Source organism: Indicator indicator, chromosome 17 (genome assembly GCF_027791375.1).
Source record: "Indicator indicator isolate 239-I01 chromosome 17, UM_Iind_1.1, whole genome shotgun sequence".
NCBI lineage: Eukaryota > Metazoa > Chordata > Aves > Piciformes > Indicatoridae > Indicator > Indicator indicator.
In genome coordinates this window covers 15,097,140-15,109,275 of record NC_072026.1, presented here as the reverse complement: position 1 = coordinate 15,109,275, position 12,136 = coordinate 15,097,140, and the positions used below count along the sequence as shown (strand labels likewise).

The following is a 12,136-nucleotide window of genomic DNA, read 5'->3' as shown; positions in this document are numbered from 1 at the left end:
TGGTTTCTTCCCAGCACTGGAGCTCGCCCAGCCCTCCTGGCTTCCTGGGGCTTCGCTGGGAAGCACTGGGAAGACAAAACCCGGCTCTGGAAGTGGAGCTATTGTTCTTACTAATTTTAACTTGATGTTCTTCCCTGAGCCTATTTTTATTCATTGCTTGTGGTAAGCCCTTTCTCTAAGGTAGAGCAATTTGCCACAGGACTCTTCTTTTTTTTTTTTTTTTTTTTTTTTTTCCCCCTCCCCTCCATGTGTTTACCAATTTGAATCGAACAATATCTCCTCTTTCCAACCCCAAAGCTGGAGGAGCTCTTAAGTGCCCATTGCTTTGTGCCCTCTCTTTGCTTTGATCTCTGCAGGTGAGTGTGCCTTTTATTTTGGGACAGGGGCCCAGAGATTGATACTGCTTATTTGCATGTAAATCCTTGGGGTTATTAAGATCAGAATCTGGCCCTTTAAATTTAATACTTCGCTTTATGCTTTTATTTCCGCGTTTCTTAAAGTAATTTCCAAAAATAACAAAACTTCAAACATGACTGGGCCGTCTAACGTTTTACTGCTTGGCTAGAGTAGAAGGAACATTTCTGGAAGTATATTATCCAATTTAACGAGCCTTTTCCATCTTGGCTTTGCTCCCACCCCTCACCCCCTCTTCTCTTGGAGTTGTTTTGGACGGCTTCTTGGAGTTGTGCCACCTAATCCTATTAGAAGGACTTTCATTACACTGTGTCTTGTGTTTATAACCAAGAAAATCAGCTGGAGGGGGGGGGGGTCCTCACCCTCTCCCTTGTCCTTTTGCATCTTGCCCAGTGTCAAGACAAGAGCCCAGCGAATCCCATGAGGTTCCTGTGCAGCCTTTGCTTTTCTTTTTTTATTCCTCCACTTTGCATTTATTAAGGAAGGTTTTGGAGTAAACTGAGTCCTTGCAAACTTATAATTAGTTTGGAAGGGTCAGTTCTTCCCAGGTTTCTTTGGATGGCCTTTTCTGAAAGGCAGAGAGGTTGGAGAGGTTAGAGAGTTGGGGTTTGCTTTTTCTGGCTGTTATCTGAAAATCTCACAGTTCTTGAAAGATGAGTTGTTGTCATGTGGGGCTGGGCTAAAAGGGTTGGCAGAGCACTCGGTTTGGGTGCAAAATGAAAACAATCCCCCCCCAAAAAAAATAAAAGAAAAGCAAGGAGCACATGTCCTGAGGGCTATGTGGGGCAGGTCATGCTCCTGAAGCTGGGAGATGTTCCAAGAGGCCCCTTCACTTGGGTGCTGGGTAGGACTGAGGGTCCGTCGTCTGTCTGTCCATCCTGCTCTGCCTCGTGTCTCACCAAGGCTCTTGCTTCTCCTCAGAGCTGGTAGACTGAGAATTTTTTTTTTCTTACTACATTGCTTTTCTTGAAAAGCTGCCTTTCCTCCCCAAAATAGTCACAGAAACCATTAACAAGAGAAAGGGGAGGGCAAGGAGAAGATGACAGGCTGAAATAATCTGTAAATTATCAAAGTTTTTGTAAAAAGACAGACAGACAGTGGTTTTCTCTAGAGATGAGTCGGAAGAAGACATGAGATCATGATCCTACTTGGGCATCACTGGGCAGGGCCAGGGATGTGATCTAACCTGGCACAACTCATGTGTCTCCTATCAGCTCAGCTGCAAGGAGAAATCCCCACTAAATGTGGGACAAAGGGGTGGTGAGGTAGTTCTGGCTCTGGGGAAGGGGGAGCAGCAGTGGATGAGTGTGGCACCTGGAAATCCAAACCTAAAACTCTTCATAATCAAAGCCAGGGAGCAGGGGGCCCTCAGGAGCTCGGGGATCTTTTGGCCAGGGAGAGAGAATCATGGAATCATAGAATTGTTTTGGTTGGAATCATCAAGTCCACCACTAAACCATGTCCCTCAGCACCACGTCTACACAGCTTTGAAACCCCTCTGAGAATGGGGACTCCATCACTGGCTTTGGACAACCTGTACCAGGGCTTGGCAACACTTCTGGGGAAGACATTGTTCCTCATGTCTAACCTAAACCTTCTCTGGCACAACTTGAGGCAGTTTCCTCTCATCCTGCCACTTATTCCTTGGGAGACATGTCTCCACATGTCACCAACCTCCTTTCAGGAAGTTGTAGAGAACCAGAAGGTCTCCCCTCAGCCCCATGTCTCCATCACATGGGTGAACAGAGAGGTGCTGCAGGGTGCATCCCAGCCATGACACCAGTGGGCAGTATGGGAGGTAACCATGTTAATGAACAGTGTGAAGGGACTACCTCTCTGCTGAGACCCCCTTCAAAGCTGGAGTTGATCCCTGGTTGTTCCCCTTCTGGCCCCTATTTGGTATCCCACCCTGACCATTGCTTTTCTTCTCTTTCTCTCCAGCATGGGTTGGCTCCTTGGCCATGGGAATGATTTTCTTCTGCTCTCCTATTGTCAGCATCTTCACCGACCGGATTGGTTGCAGGACCACTGCAGCCTCAGGAGCTGCCATCGCCTTCATTGGACTCCTCTCCAGCTCCTTCACCAAGTAAGGCTGCACAGGGGCCGTCCAGCTCCTCAACAAGCTCCTCTTCCTCACTGTTCCCTGCAACCTGTGCTCCCTACACATTGCTGGTGTCTTTTGGGGCAAAGTAGGTGGTTTCCATCCAGATGAGAGGTCTCCTGGCATTCCTGCAGCCCACGTGTGCTCAGCTTGTTTTTCTCTCCAAATTGAACCAAGTTGCTCTTTTGTCCTTACATAACAGAGTAAATTTTACCTGGGTGAGGAACTTTGCTTTATGGGACTTCAGCCCTCAGGTCCTTCATTTGATCTTTAAAACAGGCAATGAAGAAGTTGGCACACCTCTTGCACGCAGCTCCAAAGAGATGCTTGTGGACAAAACTGTTCTCCTTTGGAAGTGATTTCACATTTGGAACTGGAAGTAAATTAATACTTAAAATAATATTTGATGTTTTATACCTGGCAAGAGGGACTTTCCATTCAAGGCAGATGGGAAGGGGGACATAGAAAGGGTTTAGAGCAGTTTGTGCTTTCCTGCTCTGGCTTGGCAGTTTGAGGAAACACGGGTTTGGTTCTGCTCCTTGTTTTCCATGGCTGATCCCATGCCATTGATTTCTGCTGACAGGGGCTCACTGATGTGCATTTGGATGGCAGTTTACCTGGTGAGAAGCTTTCCAACCCAAGATAGCTGCATATTTGGGGGAACAAAAAGAAGTCACATCTGGGTTCTTTTATGTGGTACTTGCTGGAGCCACCACCCAAAACATTGCTTGCCCCATTTTTTTCTGAATAAAAACATTGCTTTGGGTTGGATTTCACTTAAAATCAGTATTTGTTTAATGAAAATGCTTCCAGAAGTGGGACTTTTGAAGCAAGCACACACTAATTTGCTGGAGGATGACTTGCTGTGCTGTGCTCCTCCCTGTCCACCCTGCCCACATGGGTCAGCAGGGCCCCCGTTCCCTCCTGTTCACCCCAACCTTAGTTCCTTGTGTGGTGGTTCCTCCAGCCCCGAGATGCAGGAGCCCCCCATTATGTTGGGAGGTGGGACACATCTTCTGAGAGGGGATCTTCTCAGTGTTTATCAATATCTAAAGGGTAGAGGTCAAGAGAATGGGACGGGGTTCTTTTCAGTGGTGCCCAGTGATAAGAAAAAGGGAAAGAGGCACAAACTGGAACCTAGGAGGTCCCATCTGAACAGGAGGACAACTTCTTTACTGAGAGGGTTCTGGAGCCCTGGAGCAGGCTGCCCAGAGAGGTTGTGGAGTCTCCTTCTCTGAAGAGATTACAAACCCACCTGGATGTTGTGATCTTGGGCAAGCTGCTGTGGGTGCCCCTGCTTTAGCAGGGGGGTGGGAGTAGATGATCTCCAGAGGTCCCTTCCAAACCCCACCATACTGGGATTCTGAGCCCCCTGGCAAAGCCCTAGGGACTTGGACTGATAACAGTCGAAGTGGCTTGGGATGCTAAAACCATCTTGGGCAGTGGAATTGAAGGAATCACCTTCAGTGACTTCCTCTGCAGATGCCACCCCTTTGTGTCTCAAAAAAAAAAAATAGTAATCAGAGAAAGCACAGTTGGTGCTCAGGGAAGATATGCCCAGGCTCCTGGCAGCACAGATCACAGAGCTTTCCATAGAATCTTGCTTTCCTTCTAATCAGCAAAGCTTGGAATTTCACTTCCACCTCTCTATTGTAAAATGTTCATGCAAAGAAAAAGAGCTCTTGGGACCATGTCGCTGCCAGTGGCTTGTTGTGTTGGGCTCAAAAACAATATCAAACAGTACAGGCAGAGAAGAATATTGTTTCCAGGGGAGCTCTAGAGCTGAAATCCCTATTTCCTGCCTTCTTGCTCTTGGTTCACATTCCTTTGGCTGCCTTTTAAGGGAGAAAGGAGCCCCTCTGCAGCTGGACTGAGGCAAGGGAAGCTGCCTTCAGCACAGCCCAGATGGAGGAAGACTAGCAAAGCTGTGGGATTTGGCAGCCTTCCATCTGGTGGTGAAGGCTGGTCCCAAAATTCAGAGCCTAACAGCTCCTGCTCACCCAGAACAATGGAGAAGGGGGTGGTGTGGGGTTTTTTTGGTCCCCCTTCCCAGCTCCCTGCAGCTGGAGATGACGCATCCAGCGCCGGCTGGGCTGCATGCAAAGGGAGCTGTTGTGCATGAGCTGCAGGCTGGGTTTGGTGGGCTCAACCCTTTAGCTCCTGGTTTCTCTAAAATGGATTTGCTTTGGAGCAGCAGCTGTTCCTAGCATGGCACCAGGCTGATCCAAAAATACTCCTCAGCTACCAAGCCTGTGTGGCAGGACCCCAGTGCCTCCTACTTTCAAAATATTAGTACTTTTTCATAAACCCCCCAAAATAAGTAAAATATGATGAAAAGCAGAGCTCTGGGGAAGGCTGAAGTTTTCTGGATGAAGTCAAGGAGGAGTTTTCCTTGCTTTGCTGCCTTGCACTAGGACATCTCCTGTACTCATGATCAGCTGAAGCAACCGCAGATCTTATATGCCCTCAAGAAGAGGGAAATCCCAGTTGTGTTAAGACTTCACCTTCCCTCTAGCTTTAAGGGGGATGTTTTAGCGTGAGGAATCTGGGATTTGACTACATGACCTTTAAAGGTCCCTTCCAACCCAAACCATTCTCTGAGTCTATGAATGGGAGATGATGGCCAGTTTAGCAGGGCTGTTTTCATATGACTCCAGTGCTCTCCCAGCCCTCCTTTTCTGCACTGTTAAGCATTTTGTGGTGGGGTTTGAGTCCCTTTTCATCTTCTCTTTCCCCTCTGCAGTTTCTGCTCAGTTTCTCCTGCAGGGAGAAATCTCCCAAACCTCTGCCAGAGGGGCTGAACGAGGGCTGGTGCCATTGCGAGCTGTGAGAGGCAACCATTGGAGGGACACCTCCATGTTCCAGGAGATGTCATTATCCATGGGAGACCTCATTATGTGCAAGAGTCAATGCCACCCTTCCAGCCGGAGAGCAGCTGGCTGAATCAGAGGGTGGAAAATCTTGGCTCAGAAGCATGGCTGAAAGGAGCCACTGCTCATGCAGGGATGTCTTAGCATCAATGGAAAGCAGATGAGGACCATGGCATTTGTCTCCACTTATTCAAATTCAGCTTAGCTGCAATACCAAAGCTGGTGTGACCCAGCAGAGATGGCCAGGGCTAGTGCATGGGAGGTCAGAGACAGCCCAGCTGCTTGCCTGGCTCCTGCAGAGAGGGTTTCTGATGTGGCTTTGTTCTGGAGTAGCTGGAAATTGCTTTCATGACAGTCATTTTCTTGGAGCCCTTGGGCACAGTGAGCATGTTCTGCTTTCTGCTTGGCTAGCTAAAAAGGCAAGCATGTAATGGAAGGAATGATGTGCTCCTGAAGGTTTTCTTGACTTCAGACTACTCCATTAGTCTGGGCTGCTGTCTTCTCCTTTGCTTCATGAGCACCACGCACTATTTCACATGAGTTGGTCTGAATGTTGGAGTAAAGACCCAGCTCATGCAGCATCTCTTGCCCCATGAACTGCCCAAATATTTCTGTCTCACTCTCCTCCCATGCAGTATTTCATGGCTTTTACAGCTGAATGTATTGCATGGGGATGAAGGAAAAATGCTTCATCTGGAGGAAAGCACAACAGATTGTTAGGACCACCTAGCCTTAGGCTCCTTTCTCAGATGCTTCTGTTGGGAAAACCAGGCTGGCCGTTGGGAAATGGCTCCTTCCAAGGGCTCTCAGACTTTTCACCTGTTCTGTAGAGCAGCCACTTCACTCCCTCCTCAAGTGCAGCCATCAATGTAAGGTACAAATGAGATCTATTAACAGGCTAATTGAAACTCCCAGAGGAGCTTAAAGAAGAACAACTTCATTAACCAGCCTGGAGCCTGGGCAGAAACTCAGTGTTCCCTTCTTAAGTGCCTAATAACCAGGAGGGTTGGTGCCTTCTACTTTCAAACACTGGATCAGAATGCTTTCAATTCATTCTTTCATTGGAAAAATGAGCTAAAAATAGCCCATCCTGCCTGCCTTAGAAAAACTTTCTTGCTGTAATTTAAAAACCATTCCAGTTAGGTCAGCTTCCCAAGGAGAACAGATTGGCTGCTGCCTTTTCCTCCTTGCAGAAAGCACTCCCCAGCTAGACTTCATTTTCCTGAAGACTTAACATGCCAGCTGTGAAATGAGGATAATCCTTGCTTTAGCTAAGGATTAAGCTCCTTGAGGTCAGACTGTCTGTGTAGCACCTGTGGTATTTGAGACGTGGGTCTTGGCTCCAGGTTTGCAGGACCACAAGAGAGAAGGTTTCCTTATCTCCACCTACCATAACCACCTTGACATATTTTTCCCCACTAGATCTCTGGAAGTTCGTTATTTCACCTATGGGATCCTCTTTGGCTGTGGCAGCTCCTTTGCCTTCCAGCCCTCACTGGTCATCCTTGGTCACTACTTCAAGCGTCGCCTGGGCTTGGCTAACGGCATCGTGGCCGGCGGCAGCTGCCTCATCTCCGTGCCGCTCCCCTTCTTCATGAAGGTGGTCGGGGAGGCCATTGGGCTGGCACATACATTCCAAGTACTCAGTGCCTTATTGCTCATCCAGATATTCTTGTCCTTGACCTACCGGCCCATCTTGCCACCTTCTTGTGAATCTCAGCACGCTGGGCAGGACAAGCTGGGCAGCCGGAGCGCGCGGCAGCAGTGCTGGGCTCAGACACGCAAATATTTCAACCTGAGGATTTTCCGGAGAAAGACCTATCGGATCTGGGCCTTTGGCATTGCTACTGCTGTCCTGGGATATCTCGTACCTTACATGAATCTGGTAAGAGCCCTGGCTGGGCCTGGAAGGGGAGGGAGGTCCCTTTGGCCAGAGTGAATGGGCTCCTCCATGCAAGTGAGGAGAAGGTGGGAAGGTGAAGATGGGCAGCAAGGACAGAGCCACCAAAATCCTGAAAGCTTTTTAATGCTCCCATGTGTGCTCTGTGTCTTCTGAGAACAAGCATAGACACTGGCATTCAACAAGTCCAAGTGCCGGGTGCTGCACTTCGGCCACAACAACCCCATGCAGAGCTACAGGCTGGGGTCAGAGTGGCTGGAGAGCAGCCAGGTGGAAAGGGACCTGGGGGTACTGGTTGACAGCCGCCTGAACATGAGCCAGCAGTGTGCCCAGGTGGCCAAGAGAGCCAATGGCATCCTGGCCTGCATCAGGCATAGTGTGGCCAGCAGGAGCAGGGAGGTCATTGTACCCCTGTACACTGCACTGGTTAGGCCACACCTTGAGTACTGTGTCCAGTTCTGGGCCCCTCAGTTTAGGAAAGATGTTGAATTGCTGGAGCATGTCCAGAGAAGGGCAACGAGGCTGGTGAGAGGCCTTGAGCACAAGCCCTATGAGGAGAGGCTGAGGGAGCTGGGACTGTTTAGCCTGGAGAAGAGGAGGCTCAGGGGTGACCTCATTGCTGTCTACAACTACCTGAAGGGAGGTTGTAGCCAGGAGGGGTTTGGTCTCTTCTCCCAGGCAACCAGCACCAGAACAAGAGGACACAGTCTCAAGCTGTGCCAGTGGAGGTTTAGGCTGGAGGTGAGGAGAAAGTTCTTCACAGAGAGAGTGGTTGGCCATTGGAATGTGCTGCCCAGGGAGGTGGTGGAGTCACCATCCCTGGAGGTGTTCAAGAGGGGATTGGATGTGGCACTTGGTGCCATGGTTTAGATAGGCATGAGGTGTAGGGTGACAGGTTGGACTCAATGATCTTTGAGGTCTCTTCCAACCTTCTTGATTCTAATTATAATTCATAGTAGGAGGGGAGGTAGCTGTTGGGTTGGGGAAATGTGCAGGTCAGCGTGGTGCAGACCTGAGGCTCACACAACTACCTCCAAAGCCACAAGCCCTCCGTGGGAAGTCCTCTCCCTTTCAGGGATATGTGGGGGATTAACTTGCTGAGAATTCATGACCTTGCATCCTTCCCTCCATCCCAGGTAAAATACGTGGAGAAGCGCTTTCAAGAAACCAAAAAGGACTGGATCCTCCCAGTGTGCCTCGGAGCCATGTCTGGGCTGGGGCGCTTGGTTGCAGGTCGCATTGGTGACTGCATTCCTGGGCTGAAGAAGATTTACCTGCAGGTGCGTTGTGTGCAACCCTCCACACAGCTGCTGGCTAACCACTGAGGATCAGGGCATCCCTGCATCACTATCAACACTCTGCTTAATAACAGCCAGCCAGAGATCACAAACCCTTCTCTGACCATTGCTTGACACCCATGTCTGCTGTTGGGGAAGAACATTTACTACAGAAAGGTGTACAAAGAAGTGACACACTTCACCTGAGGTCTCAGCAATCAAACTCTGTGGTCCCAACTCTTCCCAAGCTGCTGGACACCCTGTCACCTTCTTGTGGTTTTTGAAGAACAAACTGCTGAAATCTAGCAGCTAATCCAGCAGATAATCCTTCCTAAAGCTTCTTAAAAGGTTATTCCTAAGGGCCTCTCTGAGATGAGAGCAGAGGATGCTTCCCCCCATACTGGGCACTGGTGAGGCTACGTCTCCAATACTGGGTTCAGTTTTGGGCCCCTCAGTCCAAGAAGGGCATTGAGGTGCTGGAGCAGGTCCAGGGAGGGGGCAGTGAAGCTGGTGAAGGGTCTGGTGAGAAGCAGCTGAGGGAACTGGTCTTGTTCAGCCTGGAGAAAAGGAGGCTGAGGGGAGGCTTCTCATTCTCTACAACTCCCTGAAAGGAGGTTGGTCTCTTCTCCCAAGGAATAAAAATGAGACAGCATGAGAGGAAACAGCTTCAAGTTGTGTCAGGAGAGGTTTAGGTTGGACATGAGGAACAATTTCTTCCCTAAAAGCATTGTCAAGGCCTGGACAATGCTGCCCAGGGCAGTGGTGGAGTCCCTGTCCCTGGAGGAATTTAAAAGCCACGCTGATGTGGTGCTGAGGGACATGCTTTAGTTGTGACCTGGCAGTGCTGGGTTAATGGTTGGACTTCATGATCTTAAAGGACTTTTCCAACCAGAACCATTCTATGATTCCATGATGGATGGCATGAATTCAGAGGAGGAAGCAATGTCGTTGCCCTTTTCAGTGACACTTCCTTGGGGTGCCACTCATCCTGCACCCCAATGACATGCCCACTTTTGTCTCCTTAGGTCGCATCCTTCATGCTGCTGGGCATCCTGTGCATGATGATCCCCCAGTGCCGAGGGTTCGAGGGCGTCATTGTCATCTGCCTCTTCCTTGGCCTTTGTGATGGCTTCTTCACCACCATCATGGCCCCCATCGCCTTTGAGCTGGTGGGACCCATGCAGGCATCCCAGGCCATAGGGTACCTCATGGGGCTGATGGCAGTGCCCATGACCGCAGGCACACCAATAGCAGGTTGGTAGCACTGTGGTGTCAGACCTCTACCCATCTGCTGGGAGGGAGAAGATGCTTGTAGAGCTTTCACCCATGCTGATATTTTGGCATGACAAAAACATAGCTTTGAATGCCCTGGCTTATTGTGTAGCATAGGGTTGAAGTCCATGCTATGTTCTGTAGCATCTCAGGACCTTTCTCCAGGCTGGTGAAAGCTGACCAGTGACAGCAACCCAGGATTACTGTTTAAAGCTGAGCTAAAATTTGACGGATACTGGTTTTCTAGAAATCTTTTTAGGTATCTGAGGAATGATTGCTGATCAGCAGGATCAGCCTTTGAGTTATTGAATCAAAGTTAGAGATAGAGATACCCAAACTGCTGTCTTCCCAAGACTTCTATTTGGATTTAAGCACAATAATAACCACAATGTCCTTAACAGTGAGCATTTGGCCAAAGCTGGCCCTTGGACAGCAGAACATCTTCATCATCAGTTGCTAAGCTAAAGCAGTATCAGCACCTCTGGTGGAAGGATTGTTGAGGCTTTTCTTCTTGGCTTCTTTCCTACATATTGGCTTCACGCATCCTTTAATCCAGGGAATAAAAACTCCAAAGAATGCAATGGATAAAAAAAAGATTGTTTTAAAAACCCAAATCTCCCCAGATGGTGGTTGGAGCAAGCTGCAGCTCTCCATTGAAGGAGGAAACAGGTCAGTCATTAGACTGATGTGGCTATAACTGAGGTGGCTGTAACTGAGGTGGGTGTTGGTTTCTTCTCCCTAGTATCAAGTGGTAGAGCAAGAGGAAATAGCCCCAAGTTCCAACAGGGGATGTTTAGGTTGGAAAAATTCTTTGCTGAAAGCATGGTCAGGCATTGAAACAGGCTGCCCAGAGAGGTGGTGGAGTCACCATCCCTGGAGGTGTTCAAGAAACACATGGGTGTGTCTCTTTGGGACATGGTTTAGTGGGCATGGTGGTGTTGGGTTAATGGTTGAACTTGATGGTCTTAGAGGTCTTTTTCAACCTTAATGATTCTATGATTCTGTGATGTGGCTATAGCTGGTGTGGGTGTAACCACGCTTGTTCTTCCCCTTCAGGATACCTCAACGATTATTTTGGGAATTACGACGCTGCCTTTTATTTTGCTGGAGTCCCCCCCATCATCGGCGGCTTGGTGCTCTCTGTCGTCCCACTGATCCATCAGAAGATGCTGAAGAAGCAGCGCCTGGATTCTGGCAAAGACAAGATGCTGGTCTCGGAGGCGGTGGTGAATGGGGAGCTGCTGCCAGGCTGTCCTGCCTCTGAAGCCCCCATGTAGCATGTCACTGATAGTCACTGTGGCCACCAGCAGCCTTTCTGTAGCCCAAGCACAGGCCTTTTTCTGGACAGCCCGTAATTTCTGTGATTATAAAGGAAAAAAAAAAAAAAAACAACACAAAAAAGTTCTTCTAGTTAAAGGCTTTTAACTAGAAATGCTCTTTTTTTTGGTGACAGTTTTGATTTCAAAGCCACCTTTGTTGGTTTTTTCTTTCCTCTAACCATTTTTCTAAGGAGAACCCTCACCAGGATTCAAACTTGATCCATCTCCAGCTCCTCCCCCCCCAGTTTTCTATACGTCACGACAGAGGTTTACAGCTAATAAATGCCTTTTGAATGCAGGCCACAGATGGAGCTTGTTGAACATTGCAGCTGTCCATCCTTCTCCTCCGGTGTCACTGGGGTGTCATGTCCAAGACCGCCCCCTCCCTGTCCGGCACCGGAGGCTCTTTTGGAGCCAGCAGCTCTGAAGGAGGAAATGCTGCTTTGGTCCGATGCACAAACCAAATAAATGGTCGGCGAATCCTGCTTTAATCTTCTTCTCTCCTCCTTTTCCTCTGCTCTCCCACACCCCCAGGGAGCTGCATCTGGGACCACGGGGAGCTCAGCCAGCTCCAGTCCTGCCGCCCTCATCGGACGGAGCCACACGGGAGCATCCCCTTCCTGCAAAATAATATGCCTTAAAAACGCATGGACAAGACCAGCAGGTCCTTTGACCACTTCCCACCTCTGATTTCTCATCCTGCGACTCATGATTGACCTTTTGATGTGCAAAAGAGAGGGGCAGCTTCCAGCACAGCCCACAGTGGCCGAAAACTGTGGGCAAGGCACTGAGATGAGCAGGTCAGAGGTGCTGAGGCACCTAGGTTCAGGACAGAGCCCCTTGGGTCTATGCCATGCCAGGAAGCAACTTCCTGGTACCCAGGGATGCAGGATGTAGCCAACTTGGAACATGGGGACACCCATGGGTGCAGGGATGCAGGATGTAGATTTAGGGCACCCATGGGTGCAGGGCTGCAACCAGCT

At 49.3% G+C, this 12,136-nt stretch overlaps 1 protein-coding gene across 1 annotated transcript in view; it reads left to right on the top strand.

The window, feature by feature from the left end:
* Positions 1-11,111, top strand: part of SLC16A2 (solute carrier family 16 member 2) — a 40,794-nt gene extending 29,683 nt beyond the window's left edge. Inside the window, exons 2-6 of the mRNA XM_054388702.1 lie at positions 2,356-2,500; positions 6,808-7,270; positions 8,422-8,565; positions 9,588-9,816; positions 10,891-11,111. Of these exons, the coding sequence (XP_054244677.1) occupies positions 2,356-2,500; positions 6,808-7,270; positions 8,422-8,565; positions 9,588-9,816; positions 10,891-11,111 (1,202 nt within the window). The remainder of the gene's footprint in view (positions 1-2,355; positions 2,501-6,807; positions 7,271-8,421; positions 8,566-9,587; positions 9,817-10,890) is intronic.
* Positions 11,112-12,136: the final 1,025 nt, after the last annotated feature.